Genomic DNA, 26,490 nt, shown 5'->3' with positions numbered 1-26,490 from the left:
GCCCAGCAAAGTTGATGTTGGATGATCATCGCCTCAATGCTCATAGTGTTTACTTGCAAGAGGACGCTAATGTTGGTGCATCTGTCTTCCACAGGCAGCGTCAATGGTATTTTTCCAGAGCCTTGAGGTGTCTCATGTAAGTAAGATGGGGTCACCAACTAAAGTGAATATTTACAAGTTATAAATACATATGATTATAACTATATACACACCCAAATAGAAACAGGTAAGCATAATAGTCCCAAACGATATGAACAGGTAAGTACAACAATAAATGGCACTCTAACATACAAAGCATATAGTTAACAGTTAATAAACACTCCAAAATGCACAACGTGTATCACCCAATCAATAAACACTCCAAAATATAAGATGCAAGAGTTCTCTAGTGGTTCCCCTCCTCTAGGGGATCTCTTCCTCCTGCCTCTTTATCCTAACTTCCCTGAGTGTCACTTCCTCGTGGAAGACCCATTTCCCCACTGACCCACGTGTCCCAAGGAGCTCGGTGGGGCAGTGTTCACAAGCTCCCTGACCTGGCTAATGTTTCTCCAGGGAGGGCTCAGTCCAGGCCTCCGGGTAGCGGCGTGACTTGCTCACACATCCCAGTGGCTCAATCCTTCTTAGGGGGAGTTGCGGGCCTGGGCTGCCTCATACCTACCCAGGGCTGTGCCACTCTGAATGCTGCTCCCCACATTCAGGAACCGTTCCGTTCCCAGGGCCCTTGCAGACCTACTGCAGGGAATGGTTCCCAGACCACCCGGCCCCTCCATCCCCAGGGCCCTGCAATGACTCATCCCACAGTAGTGCTGGCTCCCTTGCCCAGCCTCATGCTATGATTAGAGACCCGAACCACCTCGCTGAGGCTCCCAAAATCTCAGTCCCTCATGGACCCTCCATGCATCAATGCCTGCACTGCAGCCCGGCCTCGTGCCAGGGTTGGAGACCCAAGCCTCCTTGCTGCGGCTCCCAGGGTCCCAGTCCCTCATGGACCCTCTGTGCAGCAATGCCTGTACCGCCCACTGCTTCTGTCGAGTGCTGGAATCTTTTGGGCTCTTCTGGGCAGCTCTCCCAGCTCTTCTTGGCCCCGGGACCTCTTCCTTCTTCGTCCCCTGCTGACTCCCCCACGTGCTCAGGATGCAGTTGCTTATATCCCCTTCTGGGGCTCTGCCGCAGATTGAAAATGAACCAATTAGGGGGGTCTGCAACTGCAGTTCCTAATTAAGTCCATTCCTGCCCCCCACCCCTTTGGAGTAGACGGGGAGCAGACTCTCCTCCTGGCTCTTCTGCTGCCTATCTCTGATTGGTGGGTTTTGCCCCACCAATCGCATTTATAGTCTCCTAAGCCTGGAGAGCCAGGCGAGGCCTGGCGAGCCCCCCACATACAGTTTGGGTACAGCAGAAATCAAGAAGGGTGTAACTGCACCACTGCACCCCTCCTCTTCCTGATCTGCCCCTGCAAAGCTACATGAAACTGACATCTTTAAGAAGGCTATTTGAAAGTATGAGTGCAGTACTATTATCACACTGGAACATATGCTTTAGATGAAGAAAGAGATCAGTGCCATAGCAACAAAGTTTGGCACGCGGGGTAAAGCCTGCAGTGGCAGCCCGCTTGCCCTGCACACAGATCCGGGGGCACACATGCCCCCTATGCTTGCCCAGGAGTGCACTCAGCAGCAAGAACCACCCTTCCCCTGTCCCTGCGCAACCCCAAATGAGCCGCTTGTGGCTCTGTTCTTCACCCCACCCCGGCTGGACAGTGCCTGTTGGTGCCCCTTCACTTCAGCACCTGGGGCGGTCGCCCCACTTGGCCCCCCTCCCCTTGCTACAGCTCTGAAAAAGACTTAAATACAGGAGAAGAAAGGGATGTCTGTTCATTGTCTGTTCCAAAAACAAACATGGAATATACATGCCTACATGACTGGTGTACCATTGCATAATCTTGATATAGTGCCTGCTTTGGGCATGAGCATTTCATTGTGACTGATACAGAAAGCAAGGCTAGACAGGAGTGCATCTTAAAAGCAAATTTCTCTTAACAAAAAATAAATAGCCTGCAAAATCCTTCACAAGGTGCCAGAACACCCATGAGAGGTTCATTATTAATTTGAGTCATTCTATTACTGTAATCTTAGTTCTCCTATCTTTCTATTCTCTTCCTCTGCTTTGTCATCAGTTTACAGGAACAGATTCTCTCTTATTTGTTCTGTAAAGAAGCTAGCGTTCTTTAGTCCTTTAAGAAATGACAAAGATAGTAACATTCGTCCAGGTATCTTACAGTACTTTCTATCCAGGAACTCCATAACACCCTATAGTAGGGAGTAGTGGCAGAGTCAGTAAGGCATCTCCCAGAGGTGTGCCTTTGACACTCACTCCAAACTTTTGCCAAAGGTTGCCCCCATCAACCTGCTGTAAAGGCAACTGGAGTTAGATAAGCATTATAATTCATATTTTTAAAGATGTGAAATCTGTGGTGTAGACATGTCTTAAGTGACTTGATTAAAATTTCCCAGCAAGTCATGGGCAGACCAAGAAATAGAATTAACAAATCCTAACTCTCAGTCTTTTGCTATAACTATACCCCTGGAGAAACTTCTTTTCCAACAATGTATCAGAACAAAGCACTTGGTCTTTTTCTGTTGTAACTACACACATACAAACTTATCAGTCACTTTTGTCTTTTGGATCCTTAATGTTTCTCCCAACAACATTGTCAGACAAATTACCTCTAACATTCAGGCCTTTACCATTTCAAAACATAGCACTTGGCTTATCTAAGTGGTAGAGTACAGATGAAACTATTTGGATGTGTCTACATGTAGCCCTACAGCAATGTGTCCATAATGCACTATACATGTGGCACATGGTTATTTTTAGCAGCTGCTTCACTGTAGTGGTGCACTAGAACAAGGGACCGCACCACTATGACGAAGTAGCTGCTGGTTACATGTAGACACCTCTGGGTGCTATGTCACCATAGCGCATTGCTACAGTGACATAGCATCACATGTAGATGCATCCTTTCTTTATGTATCAGTTAAACTGTTGTTAGTGTCTCAAAGATTTACATGGAGACTCCCACAATTTGGCAGTTATATGCAACTAGTTGATACTTTTCTTTATTTAGTATTTGAAATGAAAATGAATTAATTTTTTACCCATTCTTTTTTCTTAATGACAAAGAATCCCATCAGCTAAACTTCCTTTCTTCCAATTAAAATATTTTTAATAGAAAAGCAAGGAGAGTATCCTAGTATCAAACAGATTAAAAGAAGCAAATGATGATCAAAGTCCACCATCTACTGGAAGCATTCAGCATTACATAGCTGCTTTAAAATAACAACGTCCCTCAGTCATGACTGAGATATCACTGAAGCTGTCTCTAGTAGAATCTTGCCCTTATAAGAAGCACATAGTCTAGGATTCGGTCTCACCAGGCACTTCACAAGACACTTTAAGGTGCATTAGCCACCATGCCTATTTAGGGCATTTCCCAGTGCTTGGCAGCAGTCTGCCTCCGCTCCACACACAAATCCAGCGGGCACGTGCCCCCCTTGCCTCCCCCAGGGTGTGCACAGCAGCAGGAGTGCCCCTGATGAGCTGCAGTTCCATCTCACAATCCACCCCGGCCCCGGGGCCCCATTCAGCCAGCCCCTGCCCCTGCCCCACTCCCTCCCTCACTGTGAGGGTTTTGATCTTCCCCCCTGTCCCTTCCCTCCCCCACACCCCTCACCCACACATGCTTACCTGCTGGGTGGTGTGTGTCTTTACTAGGCACCTTTCAGTCAAAGTCAAATTCTAAATTTAGATTCAAAGTAAAAAGCTATGGAAAACATAGAGAAATTATTTCCTAATTCTATCAACTGTTCACTAGACGGATGTTATTCTAGTGAAAGCAAGAGGATCCTGAACTTTCAGTGCAGTCATTTATGCCATCTGGGATTATAAAATCAAAAAAAATTATAATTCCACAATACTAAATCTCCTGAAACATTCTTGAATTTGGAACTGAGGGACCATGAATAAGCTTGATCCTGTTTCAGTGAAAAGCACTGGGGGTCTTGCACATGAATTCAGAGGGAGAAGTATTGAATGCCATGTATGATATGCATGAATTTCCTGTCTTTTGCAAAAATATTGTATCTGCTGAGTTTTAAATCATGACTCAGATCATATGCCTCTGAAAACAGATCATAGGAAATCAGAACCCTAGCAGAGGCTTGGACTCAGGTTCAGACATGCAGGAGCTGATTTGAGTTACAGAGGTACAGGAGACATGTGATTTGCTATTCTATTTTTGCAGAAAGAAAATCAGTCAAATCTGACTTTGAACAAAGTCAAAGTCAAGGTCAATATTGCCATTGGCATAAGTAGGCACAACCTTGTTTGCTTTGATGGACTTGAGTCAGCAAAAAATTTAGCACTATTTCCCAGTTCAGTAACATGATTGCTCTGTCAGACCCAGTCAAACTTTCTCAGCAAACTTGTTACTACAGATCTCTGGAGAAAAGGCAAGCACTTCTTAGGTGCAGGAGGAGGCAAGTTACTCGCATTCTTATGTTTGCCCAACTTTTCATATAAGTCGTGACACTTTGAAAACTCCCTTGAGGGTTTCCATTACTACAATCAAGGGGTAAAGTTATATATAGAGAATATTTTATTTCTTTACTTAGAGGTTCTTCTTGGCTTCCCAGATCATATCCTACCCGAACAATATGTGTTTTGTACAAATATTAGGCAATTAACTCTCACCACCCACCTCGGTGGGTAAACATTTTAGACCCATTTTATTACTTGTATTGCAGCAGTATCTGCTAGGAGCCCAAATCATGAGGAATGCAACACAGAAGAAGCAAATGTTGGCGCTGTTGTGCACCTACTACATCTGTCTACTGGCATAGGCAATACCTAATACATTCTTCTTGGATCTCTGTAACTCCTTCCTATAGGCAGCATGCTCTTCAAATTAGGTGGACTGGAAAAAAATCATAAAAATTGTAATTGAATACAAATTAATGTGAAACTAAAATTATCCTTTTTGCTTCAAGCTTAGAACAAGCTAGACTGGTCCTCCTGTGCCATTTCTCATCTATTTCACATCTTTCACAAACAACATCTGTGGCCATAGCATGCTCTTCAAAATTTGAAACTATTCCTGTTATATTATATGTTAGATTATTTTCATAGCACCGTAATATATTGTAAGATGGCGAAGGGAACACAGACGGGCTGGAGTAAGCACCAACAGTATGTCCAGCACTGTACAGGACTCAAAAGTAGACAAAGTCCCTGCCCTGAACAGCTTACCATCTTAATAGTGCAGGGTAGAAGGAATGCACAGAAGTCCAGGGAAGAAATGTCTAGGAGTTTTACAACCGTGACTCATTATCCTAATTTTTCTGAGAATGTTGCTGACTTTACCCCATTCACACTTAGAAAGAAAAATAAAATCCCTTGTGCTGTGTCAATAAGCCTCTAGGAGGGAGTATAATTCTGGGGAAGGCATTGGTCACTGCTGATCTCCAAGTCCCTGCTAGATACTTGGCTACCGAGACACATTAACTAAAGCAATGATTATGTTTAAATTACTTGTGTTGGATCTACTGTTAAAGGAGCAGTTTGGGTATTTCAAAGGTGAAAACTGAGTGGGAGGTGGGGATTTGCTCTCAAAATCACAGCTGGATTTTAAGTAATCACCATAATGAATGTGTGCTGCTGTAAGAAGTGTTTCGTGAGCCTTATAAGCTAGGGACAGAAATTACACATAAACAGACATAACTGATTATTGACCAGTTCAGCCAGTTATCTTGTGTTCTCTGTAACACAAGAGAAGTTCAGTGCACATAAGCCACTTTCAAAATGGCCAAAATTGGTTTAAGATAAATCTGGATGGATGTAGTATAAGATTTAACTGATTTAGGTCAAACCAGTTCATTGAACTTCTGTCCCAGATCCCCTCCAGATTCAAGTTAACTCACAGTCCCCCAGCATCCTGGGATACCTTGCACCACACCCGCAAGCCCCACCTCACAGGGTGGGCAGGGTAGCCTTGGCCCAAGCTGTCTGCTCCAGCCGAGCAGAGTGGCACGCTTTAGCATCCCCTGGCTTCTAACCGGGAGCACTGCAGGCATGTAGCTGTATTTCCAGAATCAAAAGTGAATGTCTGTCCACTTGCTTATCAGTTCAATCTACGCAGCTTAGACTAACCTGTAAAGATTGAATCAATTCAGTCTCAGACTTTTTGACTGTCTCTACTTAGCCCTTGAAGAGCTACAACTAGTCTGCTACTTACACAGGTTTCTCTTGAGTTCACAAAACAGTTCAGCCTCCTCAACATGTTTCTGCTCTTCAGTGTCTTTTTATCATGATAACAAATACTATTAATATCCTCCAAAGCCCAACCTGTGTCTCAGGCATGGATGTGAAGGAGGTTCAGTGACTGAGTGAAGTATGTGAAGACAATGGAACATCTAAACCAGTGGTTTTCAAACGTCCTAAAGTCATGGAACCCTTTCATATCACTTCTGCTGCTGCAGAAAACCTACCCCTATCCGAAAGGGAGACATGGAACCAGGCAGCCCGGCCTGGCAATGGTGGCACCCCACCTCCCAGCTTGTTCCACAGGTACCTTAAATTTCCTTGCAAAATCCCTGATGACCTGTGGTGGAATCACATGGTTCCACAGAACACATTTTGAAAACCACTCATCTAGACCAGTAGTTTTCAACCTTTTTAGACTCAAGTTTCTCTCAGTAGACTCAAGGTATCCTTGGAAAATGTCAGCTCTTAGTTTTCACTCAATTTTGACTACAGAAAAAAACCTCAGAAAAAAACACAACAGGGCAGAATGGTTTTAACACTCTACATTTCTATTTGAAATTTCTGAATTTATCTTCTGAATCATGTTTGCATGCGTAACAGTGCTAACATTGTGTGATAACCCACAACATCCTTGAAAGGATCTCCAGGCATCCCACAGCACTGCAGCACTGTCGTAAATAATAATTAATCTAAACAGAGGTAGGAGGGTTGGGGGAATGTAGGGGAAACAAAAAAACAGTAAGGTATTTCCTGTATTGCAGCAGCATTTACTAGTCCCAGTTATAATCAGGATCCCATTATGTTAGGCACTTCACAGATAGATAAAGAAAAAAGGGTCTTTACCAACACGGAGCTTACAAATTATGGATCTAATGCCCTAGTTAGCAAATTAACATTACTCAGAACCTTTGCTTTTGTCTGTTTGGACTGTACGCTCTTCAGAACGTGACCTGCCAAACAAACTGACAGTCAGGAAGAGAAATAAATCAGAGTTCTGGGGTGCCAGACAATGTCACAATGTACATGTGATGAAATGTACATCACTGTGTGTGGCTTAATGGTGTTACAGATTACATGTACCTGTGTTTTATGGGTTTAAAATGAGTTTGCATTTTTTCAACTAAATTACATCCCGATGTAGTTTAGGTTGCAACAATGCAATTTGGAATATTGCAGTCATTAGTCAGCTCACCCTCAGGCTGCAGGAGAGGCAGGCAGGCTCTGCAGAAAAAAAAGCATCAGGCCCTCACCACTTCTGCCTCCTGCAGCTGGCACAACACCTGGGGCCACCCAGGAATGAGCTGGTTTGCCCCTGAGGCAGCATAGGAAGGTGGCAGAAGGGCAGCTGGGTTTGCTGATGGCCGGAGAATGCAGCGACACTGCACGGGGTGTTGGAAGCCCAAGCGAGCTGCTGGGTGGCTGGGTGTTGTCCCAGCTCAGAGGAACCCAATCCAACACTTCCAGCACCCCATGCACCATCTCTGCCACCTTCTATGGCTGTCAGCACAGCCAACTTCCCTCCTGCCATCTCCCCGCACTGCCCCAGGGACAAGCTGAGTGTGCTGGGCAGCACCCGGCCAGCTAGCAGCTTGCCTGGGCTTCTAGTGCCCCATGATCTGTCTCCACTGACTTCTTCAGCCAGCAGCAAACCCAGCTACCCTCCTGCTGCCTTCTTGCACTGCCCCAGGGGCAAGCCAGCCTGTTCCTGGATGGCCCCAAGCATCTTGCTGGCTGCGTGAGCCTGATGAAGGCATAAGCAGCGAGGGGCCTAATCCTTTTTTCCCCCATGGAGCCTGCCTGCCTCTCCCATGGCCAGGGGGCAAGCTGAAAGACTAATGGTACAGATTTATGGTCCCCTGGGCATAGAAGAGGTGTGCAGCCTCTGCCCCCCACAAAAAAAAGGATCAGACTCCCTTGCCACTTCTGCCTTCAGCAGGCTCCTGCAGCCAGCAGGACAATCGCATATATATATAGTGATGGAAATTGAAACGGTGAGGTTCAGTGCTTGGTTGCATAGAATGCAACCTGAAGGACTAACACCCACCCCGCCACCGCCACCCATGTACAAGCGCCCCTGATGTCCAGATTCAGACTCAAATGTAACCACTTAATGTTTATTTTATCTTAAAATGAATTTTGGATAAGCCATTCCTTATAGCCATCAGTAAGCTTTTAAGAGAAAAACAGTACCTGCCACTACAATAAAACAATATGAAAAAGCAAGTTAAGCTTGCAAAGTGAAACATTCAAGGTCGGAAATGGCAAGGTTAAGGTTGATAGCACTATTTAAACAGCCTCTTCTGGGTGTGAATGATGATAAGATCTTTGGGCCAGTCTCAGGTAAGATCCAGCCTTTTTGCTTCAGCAGGTAATGCAGAAGAGTTGAATTTTGGTTGAAAACAGCCAGCATAAAGTCCCCTTATGAATGGGAACTCTGCCCTAACATACTGCACATGTTGGGGAATGGATGGCAGATCAGGCAAAGCAAGCTTTGTCCCACCAACATGCCACTGACATAAACTGCTTAAGGTTGCTCTGACTCAGAACTGAGACAATGCAGAATCATTGGTCTGGCTTTTTCCAGGGATGTAATTATAGTTGTGGTAACACAGACAACTATTGTGCTGCTATTTGCTCAAAGGCTGATGAACAGATGAAGGCTTAATTAATAGATTTCATAGAGAAGTAGTTTTAGAAGGCTGGTGGCAGAGCTGTACTGCTACCCAGAGTGTCCACAGGTGGCATAGAGAGGAATGGCCTTTCAGGGGAGGTTAGCAGGGGTAACTGACAAATACGCAGCTGTGGACCAAGCAGCAGCAGCACCACCAGGATGTGGTGGGGACAGCAGATGGCAGTACTTTCCCTCCTGAAAAGCCATATACACCTTTGATGGTGCTGTGACATGGTGAGTACAGGTTGCCACTATAATAAGCCTTCCAGCCCTCAGCCAAGGGCCTACAAGTCCTCAGTGGCAGAGCAGGCAGAAGAAGATGTTAGAATCTCAATGGCTGCAAAGGCAGATGAAGGCTGCAGCTGAACAAGATCTCCAATTATCTTGGCCTCCTTTGATTAAGGTCCCATTCTGCCAAGAACCATGTAAAAGCTGATGTTCAGCTGCTTTTCCACAATAAAAGAAATCATGTACAGGTGTCTTCAATGAAAACAGCTTTTCCTGCACATTTTAAAGCCCTTTGGCACCCAGCTAGTGATGATGGGAGCAGAATTGTGAGGTTCTGGAAGCTCCTAGCCATGCACTGGCATGAAGGTGGCAGTTACAAGAAGGTCATCTGGCACTTGGACAAGGCAGAGTGCTATTTGGCAGCTGTAACTGCAGCTGATCAACCCTCTTCAGGATCCACTCTGTTCACCCCATGTGGGGAGGGGACTAGAAAATATACCCTAAATATAGCCTGTCTACCTTCTTCCTGACTGGATAGCTACATCCAGTGAGATCACCTTTACTGCGGTCGAAATCAATTAAGACACACAATTATTTTGGGGACCTAAAACATCAGGACCCGCATGAACAATTCTAATAGTGAATGCCCAGAATGCCATGCTGCAATCGTAGCTTAAGAACTCAGGCAACACAACATAGACATCACTGCATTGAGTGGGAGATGGGCAGCTCAAAAAAATGTGGAGGTGGCTATACCTTCTTCTGGAAGGGTAAACAGGAAGGAGACACTGAGCTCACGGAGTTGGCTTTGCCATTAAGAATGAATTCATAAACCAACTCAACAAATTCTCTACCAGAATTAATGAGCACCTCATGACTCTCCATCTTAAACTGGCAGGGAGCCAATACACCACTGGCATCAGCACGTATGCCCCAACTCTTAATGCTGTCAATGAAACCAAGGAGGAATTCTAATCCAACCTTGACCAAGTCCTTTCTGATATTCTGGAGGGAGATAGGCTTATTCTGCTTAGCAGTTTCAACATCACAGTTGGAAGAGACTCAAACCTCTGGAACAGAACAATCAGCAAGGAAGTAGTGGGAAAGATTATCTCCCATGGCATCATCCTCCTCTTGACCAAATGCACAGAACATGGACTTATCGCCACCAACATCCTGTTCTGCTGGAAAAACAGGTACAAGACATCATGACAACACCCAGAATCTAAGCACTAGCACCTGCTTGACTAGGTCATTGTTCATACCTGGGATTGCAAAGATGTCCACATCACCTGAGCTATGCTAGGAGCTGATGATTACTGGACTTATCACTGATTCATCTGCTCAGTTATACCACTAAAAACTGACTCCCAAGTGATGGCTGCAGCAGAAGCAATGCCAACAGAAGATAAATATCAAAGGACTCAAGGACCCAATGAAGCAAGATCTCTTCCACCAGTGCCTCAATGAAAAACTGAAAAATTCCAGTCAACAACAATGGGAGAATGTTGGCAGTGCTTGGGGTGCCTTCAAGTCCACTGTCATCAGCACCTGCAAAGAGACACTTGAATTCTGTACAAGGAAACATCGAGACTAGTTTGATGAGAATGACCAGGAGATCCGAGAGTTGATCAAGCATGAGTTCTGTTCTGCTTGGCAGAATGACATCAACTTCAAGTAAAAGAAATTGAATCTCCAACAAGCCAGAGCAGAGGTAAAAAGATGGATCCATGATATGAAGAATAGATGGTGGGAAGAAAAGGTGAAGAAGATTCAGCATCTTGCTAACATCCATGATATGTGTGATTTTTTTCAATGCCACCAAAGCCAGGTATGGTTTGAGCACTCAGGGACCAACACCCTTGAGATTTATAGATGGGAGAGACCTAATCAAGGAAAGTGGGAGAGCATTTTGAAGACTTTCTCAATTGAGATTCTGCTGTTGGAGAAATTGTTCTCAACTCCATCTCACAACACCCAGTCAGACACGATCTTAGAATCCCTGCAACTCTTGACAAGGTAAGGAAAGCCATCAAGCAGATGAACAATAAGGCATATGGAGCTGAAGGAATCCCCACTGAAATCTTCAAGCAGGGGGAAGAGGAGTTCACATCACTGCTCCATGCCCTCAATTTAAGGATTTGGAATGATGAGGAAGTCCCAGATGACCTCAGGGACACCATGATTGCGACAGTCTTCAAGGAAGGCGACAAGTCCGACTCTGGAAATTACAGAGGAATCATCTTACTGTCTACCGCAGAAAAGACTGTTACAAGAACCTCCATGAACCATCTCCTCCCAATGGCTGAAGAGCTCATCCCAGAATCTCAGTGTGGGTTTAGAGCATCAAGAGGCATAACTGACATGATCTTCACAGCTCACTAGCTGCAGGGAAAATGCTGGAAACAACATAAACCTCTCTAAATGGCCATCTTTAACCTCACAAAAACCTTTGACTCTTCAACACAAGAGCCTTTGAGTCTTTGACACAAAAGCCTGTCAACCAAGAAGCACTGTGGAGGATCCTTCTGAAGTATGGATACCACCTAAAATTCATCACCATTCTTTGTCTGCTCCATGATGGTATGCAAGCAGCAGATCTCAATAATGGATCTACCACAAATCCTTTTGAAGTTAAGATGGGTGTTAAGTAAGGTTGTGTTATTGCTCCAACACCCTTCTCGATATTTCTTACTGAGAAGCTACATCTAACCACCAACAAGCTTCCAGTCGGAATGGAGCTAAACTACCGAATGAATGATAAAATGCTTAATCTCAGCCAACTCCAAGCAAAAAACAAGGCAACCCCCACCTCAATCATTGAGCTCCAGCGTGCTGATGATGCTGTAGCCTGTGCTCACTTGGAAGCAGACCTTCAGGCAATTGTCAACATCTTTATCAAAGCATACAAAAAAGTGGGACTTATGCTTAACATTCAAAAGACACCCCTACATCAACAAGCTTTTAATAATCAGTCCCCAGATCTGGTAATTCAGGTTATCAGTAAGACTCTGGAGAACATTGAGTATTTCCTGTACCTCAGAAGCCATCTCTCACAGAAGGCTGACATCGAAGAAATTCAACAACACCTCAAATATGCAAATGCAGCCTTTGGACACCTGAGAAAAAGGGTGTTCAAAGATTGTGACATCAGATCCAAAACTAACCTCATGGTTTATCAAGCAGTTGTGATCCACACCTTACTCTACAGAGCTGAGGCATGGACAATGTACAGGAGATGCCTCAAGTCACTGAAGAAGTATGATCAATACTGCTGCAGATCTTTCAAATCCAGTGGGAAGACCGATGCACCAACATTAGTGTCCTCTCACAAATAGATGCCACAGGCATCGAGGAGATGATAATCTGACATCAGCTTCACTGGCCCAGCCACATCATTTGGATGTCTGACTCCAGACTCCCAAAGCAAATTCTCCCAGCTCAGTCAAAGTACATGCTCAAGAGGAGGTGCAGAGAAACTGCTTCAAGGATGTCCTCATGGACAGTTTGAAAAAATGCATCAACATCAACTCATGGGTGATCAATCTTGTCAGCTATATTCAGACCCACAGATAGAACAATCATGGAAGACAAATCACCCTCAGCTGTGAGAGGGATTGCTAAAAAAGGTCTGGAAGGGGCCTCCAGAGGTCATCTAGTCCAACTCCCTACCTGAGGCAAGATCATCTCTATCCAAACCATTGTATGCAAATCCATAATTTAACTTTTGCATAAAACTACCATCAGCCTTGATACAACACACAGGACATAACACCCCAACCTGCCACAGGTAAAGCAGGGAAACCATGGCAACCAACATCCTGTTCTATAAAAATATAGTTAATATATGCTCAAGAGATCCCAGGTAGAGGGCCATGCCCCCCGCTACAAAGGAAGGCAAAAATCCCTCACAGTCTATACCAGGGGCAGACAAAAATATGGCCTGCAGGCTGGAACAGGCCTGCCAGGTGATTCTGCCTAGCTCACAGGGTTCTTCCAAAAGCCAAAAGGCAATTCTCATAAGCCCTGGCCCCTGGTTGCCCCTCTAAAAGCCAGCCCCTCCATACAGGAGGTGCTAGCACCCACTACAGCATCAGCTCTTGCTCTGGTTGCTAAGCAACTAACCCCCACCCCAACCTGGCCTGATCTGACCAGCCCGCAGACCCAAGGTAGATGCTGCTGGAGACAAGAAGCTTCTCTCCAGCAGAGGCTAACATTATAGTAGATGTTTGATTTTTAGTATGGGTTTTTTTTCTGGTTCCAAGTTGGCAAACAAGTCCCCTACCCCCTCCCAAAAGGAGAACTTCCAAGGCAAGGGAAGGGACTTCCAGTGTCAAAGGTCAGGAGTTAGGGGTGCGGCTTAAGGTTCCAAGATGGCAACCAGGGGACAAGTGACCTGTCAAGGGGTGGAGCTAGCTTTGCAACCCTCAATAACTCACCAAAACTGGGTAAGCAGCCCTCCAGCCAAAACAATTCTCCCTCCCCAGTCTATACCAATCTGACCATGGAGTAAAATTCCTTTCTGACCCCAAATATAGCAATTGATCTGGCCCTGAGCAGAGGGACAAGACCTTCTAGTCAGAAACCTTTCCACAGGGGAGAGGCCACCTCAAGATTGTATCTGACTTTTACCTATCTACCTACCTACACCACAGCTTTCTAACAGGTCCCCCATTCCCTGTGCCAATAGTAATTTTTTTAGTATATACTATTTTGCCTGTGGATCACTTGCCTCATTCAATGCACTAATAGGAGGGTGCTCAGGAAACTTATTGTTAGCCTTAATGTTCACTGAAACCATTGCTGCCTAACCCTTCCATCTAGTTCAGTGGTTTTCAACATTTTTTCATTGGTGGATCCCTAAAAAATTTCAAAGAGAGGTGTGGACCCTTTTGAATTGTAAGTGTGGGTATTCACATATCTTTAATTGATCACAGTCATCTTTCATAGACCTCTTAGACATAGTTTGCAGACCCCTAGGGGTCTGCAGCCCACATGTTGAAAACTGCTGTTCCTGTTGCCCAGATACACTCTTGTTATGCCCAAGTAATTTTAAGCCAGCCACTTACCTGAATTTCTTCCACTGTGGTAACAGCAATACTGGGTGCAAAATAAAGCAAAACTTGTTACTGTCCATGTCTCATGCACTGCACACTCCTAAATACTGGAGGAGACCAGGTTCCTGAAAAAAAGCTGTGAGATCTTGGGACTCCTGTGGCTGTGACGTTGACACAGAGGCTTGGCGGTTACGCCTAAAATCTGTGTATTAACAATTCCACACCAAACCCATCAACATTTAAAAGGTTTTCAGTGCTAGTTGTCATATTTAATGAGAATTGTCTCCTCATTGACCTTTTAAACTATATACATTAAATGTAGCAATAAATACCATCCTCTTTTATTTTATTCTGCATGCTACTTATAGCTCACTGCAAGAGTTAAGTAGGTGTGTGGATGATTAGTGTAGAACTCCTTAAATTAATAAACCTCAGGATGTATGCTTATTCAATATTTATAAAACAACAGTCAATTAAGCAGCATTGTCTGTCAGCTGAGCGTTTGCAGTTTGGCTTGTATGACTACATCAGTATCCAAACTGCGTTAGCAGTTTTGCACATGCTCTGTTTGCCTTTGTGAATCCTCATTCTCCCATTGAGATTTCTGTTTGTGTAAGGGCAGCATTCTTAATGCTGATGCTGGGTGAACTGCAGTGGCTTTCTCAGACCTGATCAAAAACAATTTGACCCTCTTATACTATTGGTTTTGCAAGACCTTAAAGCTCAGTTAGGTCATTTCCAGGGACATCTTTTTAAATGGGTCCTTAGCAAACAAAATATACCATTCCCTTTATGCAAGTGACAATGTATTTTCCTTGACAACAACCTGCAGCCGTAAAGCAAGTTTAATTCTCAGACGAGAAGACTGCCGACAGCAATCGTTGCATATATTGTTTACTGTAATATATGAGATTTTTCCCTGGAAACCACGGAGATGGTATTTGCCTTGTCTAATTGTAAACAATGAGATAGACCATAATGGATTTTAGCACCTCTTCAGTGTTTGATCAGCACAAAGGTAAGTCGCTTGCTACTAATTTCAAGATCCATTGGTCCAAGCATGCCTGTTGTAACTGTATAATTACGAGCCAGAAAGAATACCTTACATTTTATGAAAGAGCACTTATCTAATTGATTTTTTTCTTGCATATGGATCAGAAAAAAGGACCATCTTTTTTCATTGGTTTTAAGGACAAATATTTCAGCCTTCTAAAATATTGATCTTATCATGGCAAAAACAACATTTGATTATTTTCTGAGCTCTAATATGAGATTTGTGTAGACAACAGAAACAGCATTAACAAATACAACTACTTAAAATATGCTGTTCAAATTGTACAAAATCAAATCCTTGACTGAGCTTATTTTCATAATTAAACACAATAATTGTGGTACTATGAGATGTAGTGAAGGAAACTTGCTGATAAGTAATTTGCATTACTTCAAAAAATCATGGGTAGACTATGTTATGTATCCAACACAATATAGCAAAATAAACCCTAAAGAAAATTTTTCTGCTGCCAGGACTAGGTTGCTATGGGAATATAGATGGAACTTGGTTGTCTATATTGAAACAAAATGGTTGATTTTTTACTTCTTGAGTGATCTATACATGCTTTTCTTCCCTTATTGCTTAATTCACTAATATTCCATGTTCCATTATATTCTTATGCCTTTCACAAAGTAGGAAATATCCATGATTAAAACTTTTCTCTTGCACCAAATTCCTCTTTAATGACTTATGAACAATATCCTCAGTTTCCAGTATATACTTGCAAGATGTGCCAGCTAATTCAGCAAGAGTTGAACCCAAAACTAATATTCTTTGCTCAGTGAGTATGCAAAATGACTGAGGTTAAATTGAATAAGTAACTTAGCACCTACAAGCTAGGTACTGCAACACCTGATTCTGGGTGCCCATGTACACTGCATCCGGAGAAATGGACAACTCAAAATGGTGATCCAAGAAACTTGCACAAGGGTAGGGAACTGCCTACTACTGTTCACTAAGAATTTATGATGAGTGTCTATGTAATCCTTCAGACCTTGCTCAGCTAGTTAAAATATCAAGATCACACCAAGATGATGGACTAGATACCCATGCAGACTTTTACTTACTGCTCTAGAGCAGCGCCACCTGAATCAGGACTGTAGGTAAGTTCCACCATCCACTTGGGTGTCACAGGTTAGAATCTTTCCTGAGGGTAGGTGAAATAATTAAGTTCTGTGAAAGATCTGAGTAGGGCTCACTCTTGACAGTAGCAATGGTAGTGATGCCATTTCTTCCCATCTTCTATGTACTATCCTGGTGGTACAAGAACTCCTCAGGAGTTCTAAGCCCTCCCCAATATGAAAAAATTCAAACTCACATCTTCTGCCTCCTTCCTGAGGAGAATGCCCTAACCACCAAGCTATAGGGTGATTGGAGGCACTCCCCACTCTGTTTTCAAAGATTTTCTGTAAGAATTTGCAAAATTCCTGATGCCAGAGACAGTCTTTCAAAATGAAAGACTTGAGTCTTTAACATGGTGATTAGGGATCTCTTTGAGTTCTGGTCCTTGTTGCCAGGTTTATTACTATATTTTCTATTCAACAATCATTCAATAAAATAGAGATATGGACTGCGAAGAGGTCTCTGGTCTCCTCTACTGCAGATAAGTGCTCTTACCATTAAGCTACAGAGTAAGTCTCCCTGTTGTGTGCTGTCTCGGTGGTCTCAGGTATCTTGTATTCCTTTCTGCTCAGTGGACCAGAATCAAAGGGTGGGAAGGAGAGCACCCATCAACACCTAATCTAAACCTGGTGTAGGCCTCTCAGGGGCATTGAAGAAATATATGCTGCTCACACAAAGGCTTCGCCTCATTGGCAAACCTGACCAATGCATGAACTCACATACAAAAAACTTGGCATGTAAGCCAGATGTGTGTTCCTACCAAGAGATGGGAAGGAGAAATGGTGTTACTAGGTAGAATAGTCCAGTACCAGGATGATACAGCTGGAACAGGAACACACAGATCAGAATGTGAACCAAGCCCCTGGTACAGGACAGGTTTAGACATTCAAGATACAGGTGGAATTCAACACATCATTTTTTATCATTGTATAAAAGGCGAATTGGAAAGCAGGGAAACTTTGCAGTGGCCTGTGGGAGCCTGCATGGTGTCATGCTGACTACCTTGTCATAGGTACAAATGCCTTAGCTCCTCATCTGATGTACTTGTTAGGCCAAAACATGTTAGGGCTGTGCTTGTAGACAATAAGCCTGGCTGAATCTTTACCACCGAACTGAGCCTGCGCTCATTCTTTAAGACAAGATTGTGTTGGGATCTCCTGGCTGCGACTTTTGCTGGCACCACAGTTCCTGAGACTTCAACATTGACAGCACATCAATAACACCCAATGAGGACAACAGCAAAGATGACACTGATAACCCCAAACAACACCTCGTGGTTACAGCACTTCCTGAGAAGGTGGGAGATATGCATTTAACCCTCACAGGCTGAGGACATTCAACCCACTTCCCATTTCCCGGATAAGTGATCTTTCAGTTTGAAAGAGACTATAACAGCATTTTGTGAGGAGTTGCCCAAGCCTATCAGCATGTAGTAGGCCTGCTCAGAGAATGCATACTGAATTATACCCTACAGGAGACTTGGTTTCTGGATCCTGATCAGAGATAGGTGGAAGCTAGGCACCAAGCTGCTGAAACTAAACAATCTTGGGCACATGCAGAAACAGAAGTAGTGCCTAAGAGGCCTGTGCAAAGTGGCTAGTATACAGATTCGGCCGATTCGGGGGACAATGGTTTGATTCGGTGATTCGAATCACTATCCTGAATCGATTCAGCCAAATCCAATTCGGAGATTCGGCTGCCACCAAGTTGGCCGAATCGCCGAATCAAACAGGTCCCATCCCCCATCTGCTATCCCAGCCCTGTTAATGGCTGTCCCACCCAGCCCCAGTGTCCCAGAACTTTTTTTTTTAAAGCCCCATACTCACCGGCTGCTGCCAGGTGGGCGTGTAATCCCTGCTACCCCCCACTGCCCTGCGCTGCATGGAGGGCTCTGCCATAAGCCCCTAGAAGCCCCAACAGCCACTGCAGCAGCTGGTGACTATGGGACTTTTTGCTTTCTTTTTTTTTTTTTAAAGAGCTGGGATGCTGGGGGCTGGGAGAGCGGGCGGGGGTCAGGGGATGGAGCCTGGCAGGGGTCCCCCCCGTGGTCCCCTCCCCTTCCTCTAGCCCCACCTCTACTTAGTGGCATGAAGCCTGGTTCCAGCTCCCTGCGGCAGCGAGCAGGGACTGCCTGAGTTGATGAATCTTTCTGCAAATTGATTCAGACCTTTTTATTGGTCTCCTGATTCAATTCAGATTTGGCAATTCGGCCACCAAATTGGAACGAATCTCCTCCAAATCAAATCAGCACCTGAAGCTTCACACAGCCTTAGTGCCTAGTTAGTTAGGCCCCTCAAGGGAGCAGTTTAAAACCAAAGTTTAAAACCAACTTTCTGGCAGTGGTAGCAGTATTTCTAGTCAGGCAGTGCTGAGGCAGTCAATTGACTTCATGGCTCGATATAATCTACCTGATCCTTTCCAAACTCTTAATTCCACAGGTTTTAACAACCCTCTCTTCTTTTTGTTGGTCTTGATGTTTCACCACTCAAAATCTCCTTTGTTATGCAGTTCTGCTGTCTGACAGCTGCTCCTGGTAATGAAGCTCCTGTCTCTCAGCCCTGCAGATTGTTTAAACTCATTCCAATTAAGTTATGTTTGTTTTTGCTTCAATCTTAAACTGAATAATACAGCCCTCAGCCCCTAGAATATTAGTAAAGCTTGTAGTTTCTTTTTAACTGGAGAAAAATGTGTTGTTTTATATGTAATGATGCACCTCACCATCTGCACCCACCTTTTCAAAATTCTAGATCCACCCATGTCAGTGGCCACCTGTTCAGTGACTGAGCAAAACCCAATTTTGTCACTGTCAGTTTATTGATCCATTTTAAATCTTAGTGTTTCCCTTTAAACATGTCCTTGTTTTATAGCAGAGAAATAAAATCCTCATAGCTCCATTGTGTTGACATATTGCAGCTTCCCAACTGAGCATTCTTGTTAAATATTCTCCCTTGTTAGACATGCCTGAAGCATCATAAAACCAACCACAATATCCATAGTTTCATTCTAGCACAGATGTGATAAAACATAAAGTTAAAGGAAAAGGGAAAGCTTTCAGAATTCCTTTTGTGGGTTGTTTATAGTTCACAGGATAGCCCCTCTTTGCCAGGCTACTGCTTCCAGACTGAAAGAGAGATATTTTTCCAAGATGAACAGATGCTAAACTAGTCCAAGAGCATGCAGAGGAGAAGAAGAGGTGAAGAAAATAGCTACATGATCCCATCATTGTAGATCCTTCAGCCCTCCTCTCCCTGCCAAAGTAAACTCGCTTGCAGTAAAACATTTGCCTTTCTTCACTGCTTCCACAAATGCCCCTAGAACAGGGGTGGGCAAAATATGGCCCAAGGGCCATATCCAGTCCACCAGGCCATTCTATCTGGCCCACCAGGCCCCCCCAAAATTTAGAAAATTAATATTTATCTGCCCCTAGCTGCTGTCAAAGATGACAAGAGCCAGGGGCAGTAGGACCCAGGGGAAGCCCTGTCAGGCTCCACCTCCCAAGGTGGAAGCCCTTGCTTAGCAGGGGCTTCTGACCTGGGACTGTGGGGCTGTTCATGCCAGTGCCAGCACTCACTCCCAGTGCCCCCACCCCCACCCCAGCCCTGCACAACCCTGGCTCCGTGCACCCCGCAATCGCCCATCTAGACTAAGCAGTGGTGGCAAGGAATGAGCCGGTGCTCAGCACGGGGAAACAGCACCCCCACCCATGTCCAGCACTTCCTGCTGCAGCTGCTCACAGCCCACGTGGGGCTGTCCTGCCTCTCCACCACATCATTGCTGCCCTTCAGGGCAGCAGTGGCAATGGAGAGCAGGCAGCCCCATATGGGCAATGAGCAGCTGCAGCACAGTCCACTGGCCGTGGTGGGGGGTGCTTCCCCCCATGCTGAGCACCAGTTAATTCCCCAGAAACTGCTTCACGGTGTGGAGGAAAGCGGCTCCTCCACTCACCGCTGTCAGGCAGTGTTTGCTGCGGCTGCCCGGCGGGAGCCCACATCGCGCTAGGCTGCAGTGTGGCTGCAGCAAACACTGCCCAGCGGTAGTGAGCAGGGCAGGGACCACTTTCCTCTGCACCAAGCAGCAGCTTCTGCTCAGCTGCTGCTGTCATGGCTCAGCCCTGAAGGGTGAGCCCAGAGCTGGCATGGGGCCCAGGCTAGCAGTGGTGGCAGGGAACTAACTAGTGCTCAGCATGGGGGAAAAGTGGCCACTTGCCCTCCCTGTGGCCAGCACCCCATGCTGCAGCCACTCGCAGTCCACGCGGGGTTGCCTATGCCTGTTCTCCATTGCCACCACTGCCCTGCAGGGTGGCAGTGATGTGGTGGAGAGGCAGGACAACCCGCACAGGCTGCAAGCAGCTGCAGCAGGAAGTGCCAGCCATAGGGTGGGGGAGCAGCCACTTTTTCCCCTGCATTGACCACCAGTTCATTCCCCGTGGGGGTGTGCAGGGTTGGGGCTGTGCACTGGTCCCCACCTGTACCATGGGACTGGGGCAGCAGCCAGGTGGGAATGTGGGCCTGTGCCAGTGTCCTGGGGCCGGCACCAACAGGGCCCAGAGCAGGGCAGCAGAAGCATGGGGGCCCAGTCAGCAGGGGCTCTATGGAGCCAGGTCAGCTCCCCCCTTTCCCTGCTGGTACAGCCCAGCCCAGCTCCACAGACTCCTGCCAGACCAAACCCCGTGCTCCTGCCACCCCGCTCTGGGCCCCACCAGTGATGACCCTGGGACATTGGTGCAGGCCCCACACTCCCGCTCACTTCCACTCCCCCCCGCCGCTTTCCCCACTTTCCTGCCCACCCACACTGCACTACATGGCTCCCACATCCATATACACACACATCCCCACAAACCCCCATATGCAATCACTTCTTCATATATGCCACAAATGCCCACAAGTCAGGACATTTTTTTTTAATTAAAATAAAATATATTATTATGGGTGTTTGATTTTCAGTATGTAATTTGTTTTTTTTTCCCCTAAGATGACAAACCCTCTTTCCCAAAGAAGTACTTCCAGTGGCAAGGGGAGGGACTTCTGGTGGCAAAGGTCAGAGGTTAGGGATGGGACTTCCAGTCCCAAGATGGTGACCAGGGGTCAGGACACCTGTCAAGGGGCAGGACTACCCAAACAGCCCTTGACAGCTTGCCAAAACTTAGTAAGCTGCCCTCTGCCCAAAATAATTGCCCGCCCCTGCCCTAGAACATGACACAGCCCCTGTATACATGTATGCAAGCTCAAACAAGAGTCCAATGGGCTCTGTCTACTTAGGGTGGACCTTAGGGCCACACTCAAGTCCATACCAACAACTATCTACATTGAAAACCTCTAAGCTTGACCCCTGAGCCCAGAAGTTATCCTGACTTTCAGGGCCTGAGGTTGAGCCTCTCCCCAGCCCCTCTTCCCTGAAGCATGTTTGCAAGTCATTCAGGCACTACAGAAGAACTGGAGAACAGAAGAGCACCATCAGCAATCCCACAGCTTCCTATTTCTGACTATTCATGCACTTCCATACACCACTTCCTGTCTCTGTGGCCTGCATCTACAGCCAAGCACAAAGAGATGAAGAGTCCTCCCACCAAGCCTTAGAAGGAACAGGAAGCACAATTCCACAAGGTAAAGCCTAGATAGGGGTAGCTCAATTGGCTTGAGCTAGTCAAGGGCACCCCTGAGGGCCACCCCTAAACACTAACATAGACAGACTGAGGGGTATCCCAGCCTAAGTGGCTGATGTGCAGACCATAGTTGCTAAGAATGGTAAGGGATATCTCTCATTAAAAGTCTGTGAGCTACCAGATTCCTGAAGCTCAAGCAGTGCTCTGTGGACCAAGCATTATGTTCCAGACTATCTGTGCATCAGGTGGAAGAGTAGGCAATAATTAGTAATAGTAATTACTAATTAGTAAGAACTAGGCACCTGCAGTCTTCATAACATAAAGCAAATCCTATAACAATGTTAGATTTTCTCTAAATAGCATGAGGCTGTCTTTGCAGGAGACTACCAGTTTAGGCACAATGCTTTGGTTACAAAAACTTTTGGACTATTTTTTGCCTTACCCTGTATTTGATAGAGTGGAATATAAATCTAAAACAGCTATACAACAACTATGTTGTTGTATAGGAGTGCCTAGGGACCCTTTGTATTAGCTGCAGTATAAACATGTAGTATACCTGGCCCCAGAGACGTTACGGTCTTAACTGACAAAACAAATAAAGGCCTAAGGTAGGAGAAAGGGATTCAGCCAGGAAGTTGCATGAGCATTGGGATGATTAATCAAATATATCAAATATAATCGATCATCATATTTAGTAGTAGACTTCTTGATTGGGGGTGGGGTTTGAAGCTTCTCTATTTGAGAACCAGATGTTGTATTCCTGTGATTTTAAGTATAATTTACCTTCAAAACAGGCACATCTACACGTGCGTATTTACTGCACAGTGACTGAAATTACTGGGAAGTATGGGTACATATTTATACATGCATGCCGGTACTGTGCAGTAAATATGGTGACTTATGCCAACTTGAGCGTTAATTCAATACCTCCATAGGCCGGTATCAAATTTACACCCAATTAGTTACTGAGCAGTAATTCACATGTAAACACCTTACTGTGCAATAACACTGTGTGTGTGGATTGACTTGGGACTAACTTTAGTCCCAAGTCAGTCCACACGCAGCTTTAGTGTGCTTTAACACCTGTACATATAGATGCCATCTTGCACATGTAGACTACTTACTACACAGGAAATTTAAGCCAGCATAAATGCACATTTAGACACGCCCAGTAAGTCCAAAATTTAAAAAATGTAATTCAGTGGTCCACTCCAACCATTAGCTTTGTCTTTACCGACTGAAACAGGCATGTCTTTCTTGTTAATATGCGTAGGATTCTTTTTAAATGGTCAGCAAATATAGTAAACAAGAGAATTGAGAATAAGTGATTTCCAAAATTCTGTATTTAGACACCATCTGCCAGCCCTCGAAAGTCAATGCACAGTTGCTGCCAGGTCAAACAGAATGCTAACATTCATGAAACAGGTTATCACAATACAGCCAAGAAGACAAGCATGTCCCATTACTTTATCCATCACACGGCTGACGGAGGTGGACACTTGGGGCACTTGTACATATGCATGCACTCCTGTATCACATGCATTTTTATAAATGGTGAAATGCGCATCAGTGCTGAGAAAATGGCCATGGCACACTTTTGAATTCAAACACATTGAAGGTGTTTATTTCAAAAACACACTGCTGCCATTTTCTCAGCGCTGACGTGCATTTTGCCAATTATACAAATGCATGTGATACAGTGCTGGACACATCAGCTCACATGTAGAGCAGACTCAATTAATTGATTAATCGAGTCTGCTCCAGTGCACCGTATCTCCAGCACATTGGAGCAAACAAATGTATGTGTATAAATGCCCTTGTTGCTGTGCTTTTGGTTAGGGACAGAAATTACAACAAAAACTGGTTTAACTGATCAGAAACTGATTTAAACCTGTAACAGAACAGAAGCTCAGCACACATAAACCAGTTTCAAAATGGCTGAAACTGGTTTAAGATAAACCTGGTAGAATGTAGTATCAGACTTAACTGATTTGGGTCAAACCAATTTATGAAAAATTTGTCCCAGTTCTCTTGCTGGTTCAAGTTAAATCAGAGACCCCCAGCATCCCAGAATTTTGCAGCCATGAGCTGGGCTGTGCTGTCTGCTCCAGATTGCAGGGCTGGCCTCACCCCTCTGCTCCCTAGCTAGAGCAGTGAGGGCTGGCTGACAAGGGAGTGCAGGGGGCAAGCCCAGCTGGGGTTGCAGCCCAGTCCGGGGGGGGAGCAGGTTGCCCCCCCAGACAAACCCCAGCTGAGGTCTGGGGCCAAATCCCTACTCTAGTGCCCTCCAGCTTCTGGCCTGGTTGAAAACCCCTGCTCTAGTGCCATCCAGCTTGTGGCCTGAGCCACTGCAGGCATAAGGATGTATTTCCTGAATCAAAAGTAAATGTCTGGTCACTTCTGTTTCAATTTAATCTGTGCAGTTTAGACTAACCTGCAAAGACTGAATCAATTCAGCCTCAAGCTTTTTGACTGTCTGTACTTAGTTTTATTGTTCATGTTGAGACTGACATGGCACACTTTACTACCTGTCAAGGACTCACCATCTTTATTATGATAATTAGCAGCATATTATAATATAGTAGCTTTTTGATAAGCCAAGAGAAGTGCACAGCACATTTTCTGTGTAGGGGCTTTACTTTACCTGAAAAATGAAACAGATGGAGAAAGCAAGTCATAAGGAAATACCAGTAATTTTCACAATATTGAACATATTATACTTGGATTATCAGCTTTCCTGTTTTTAAATTCATCAATAATAATTATGGTTAAACATCACATTGTTGATAAAATCATATACACTTCACTCCAATAATTTTATGTCAATTTTAACAATACACATTTAGTAAAATAAAAAATGTATCTATATATAACATTCATTGTAAAACAATACATGAGATCATACCATTTTTATCTTATTTACCTCCTTTAAGACCAAAATGCTGGTATTAATCTCATGAAAGAAATTATAGGCTTTTAAGATAGTATGACATATTTTAAAGATGTTACAGATATGTTGGTGTAAGGGTGGTGGTTTGTTCCCTTAAGAAGAGGCAGCCAGCCCTACTAAGGACTGTCCAGTGGTGGGGCATTCTGCTAATGAATAAGGTGACCATATGAGAGAATGGGAAATCCAGGACACTGCCCTTCCCCCAGCTCCTAAGTCAGCAGTGCTGCTGTAGGCAGTGGTGGGGATGGGGAGGCACACACCAGGCAAGTGGGCATCACCAGTGTATGCCTGCTCGCCTGCCTGGCATGCTGTGCTGTTCTGCACCACACCACTTCCCCACTGGACTGAGCCCTGCACCCCTGCATTTCTAGGATCCTTATTTTAATTCTCACCAGCCAGCCAGGACCAGCCTCTGAAATCCAGGACTGTCCCAGCTAAACCAGGACACATGGTCACCCCACTAATGAAGGAATTCACCACTAGGAGCTATAAAACACCAGAGGAGAGAACTGAAGGGGACAAGTTGTGAGGGAACAGCTTGCAAGGAGAAGCCAGGCTCCTGTGCTGGGGAAGACCCAGAGTGGAAAGTGGCTCATCTGTCTAGAGAGGATGGAGGATTTTGGTTTGTTCTTCTTGTGGTACTAGAGACTGAAGTTTGTCTGATGGGAATTGAACTGCCTTAGGAACTAGTAGCAGAGCTAATGGGCTTGCAAAAGGCAGCAAGATAAAGGACCTGCTTATAGTTGGCTTTTCATATTTACCCTTCTCAAACATTAAAGATGCACTGGAAAATGTATTAAAACTAACCACAGATCTGTGAGAGTCATGGGTTCTTTTTTGTTTGTTGTTGTTTTGGTTTTTTGAGTGGTAACTTTTATGAACTATAGCTATAGTTTGGGGAGAATTTAAACAACCTACCTCAGAAGAGTACCTTTTGCCCAAAAACTTATCTAAAATCTCTCTGAACGATGCAGTCACTCCAATAAAAGGGATCACCCAAAACGATCCTGACCTCTCACATATTTCCTGGGCCATTACAGCTACTGTATTATTCCCATACTGGCATAAATGCAAATTCTTAACTATTGAAGTAAAGAGGCACTCATGGTGTCCCATGATCGCCTCTTGGAGAAACTGGCCAATTGTCGCCTTGGGTCCTCCACGATCCGCTGGCTGGAAAATTGGCTCCGGGGTCGGACCCAGAGGGTAGTAATCAATGGAAGTCACTCATCGTGGTGTCCTGTGACCAGTGGGGTCCCCCAAGGCTCTGTCCTTGGACCCATACTGTTCAACATCTTCATTAATGATGTGGACACTGGAGTCAGAAGCGGACTGGCCAAGTTCGCCGATGACACCAAACTTTGGGGCAAAGCATCCACACCAGAAGACAGGCAGGTTATCCAGGCTGACCTGGACAGACTCAGCAAGTGGGCGGACGAGAATCTGATGGTGTTCAACGCCAATAAATGCAAGGTTCTCCACCTTGGG

At 45.0% G+C, this 26,490-nt stretch overlaps 1 protein-coding gene across 1 annotated transcript in view; it reads left to right on the top strand.

Moving 5' to 3' along the window:
• Positions 1-8,579: 8,579 nt before the first annotated feature.
• The window catches only part of ANKRD55 (ankyrin repeat domain 55), a 96,598-nt gene continuing 78,687 nt past the window's right edge, over positions 8,580-26,490 (top strand). The window contains exon 1 of the mRNA XM_014518805.1: positions 8,580-8,661. Coding sequence (XP_014374291.1) covers positions 8,580-8,661 — 82 coding nt within the window. The remainder of the gene's footprint in view (positions 8,662-26,490) is intronic.

This window comes from Alligator sinensis, unplaced genomic scaffold (assembly GCF_000455745.1).
Source record: "Alligator sinensis unplaced genomic scaffold, ASM45574v1 scaffold123_1, whole genome shotgun sequence".
Classification (NCBI taxonomy): Eukaryota; Metazoa; Chordata; order Crocodylia; family Alligatoridae; genus Alligator; species Alligator sinensis.
This window is presented reverse-complemented; position numbering and strand designations above follow the sequence as displayed.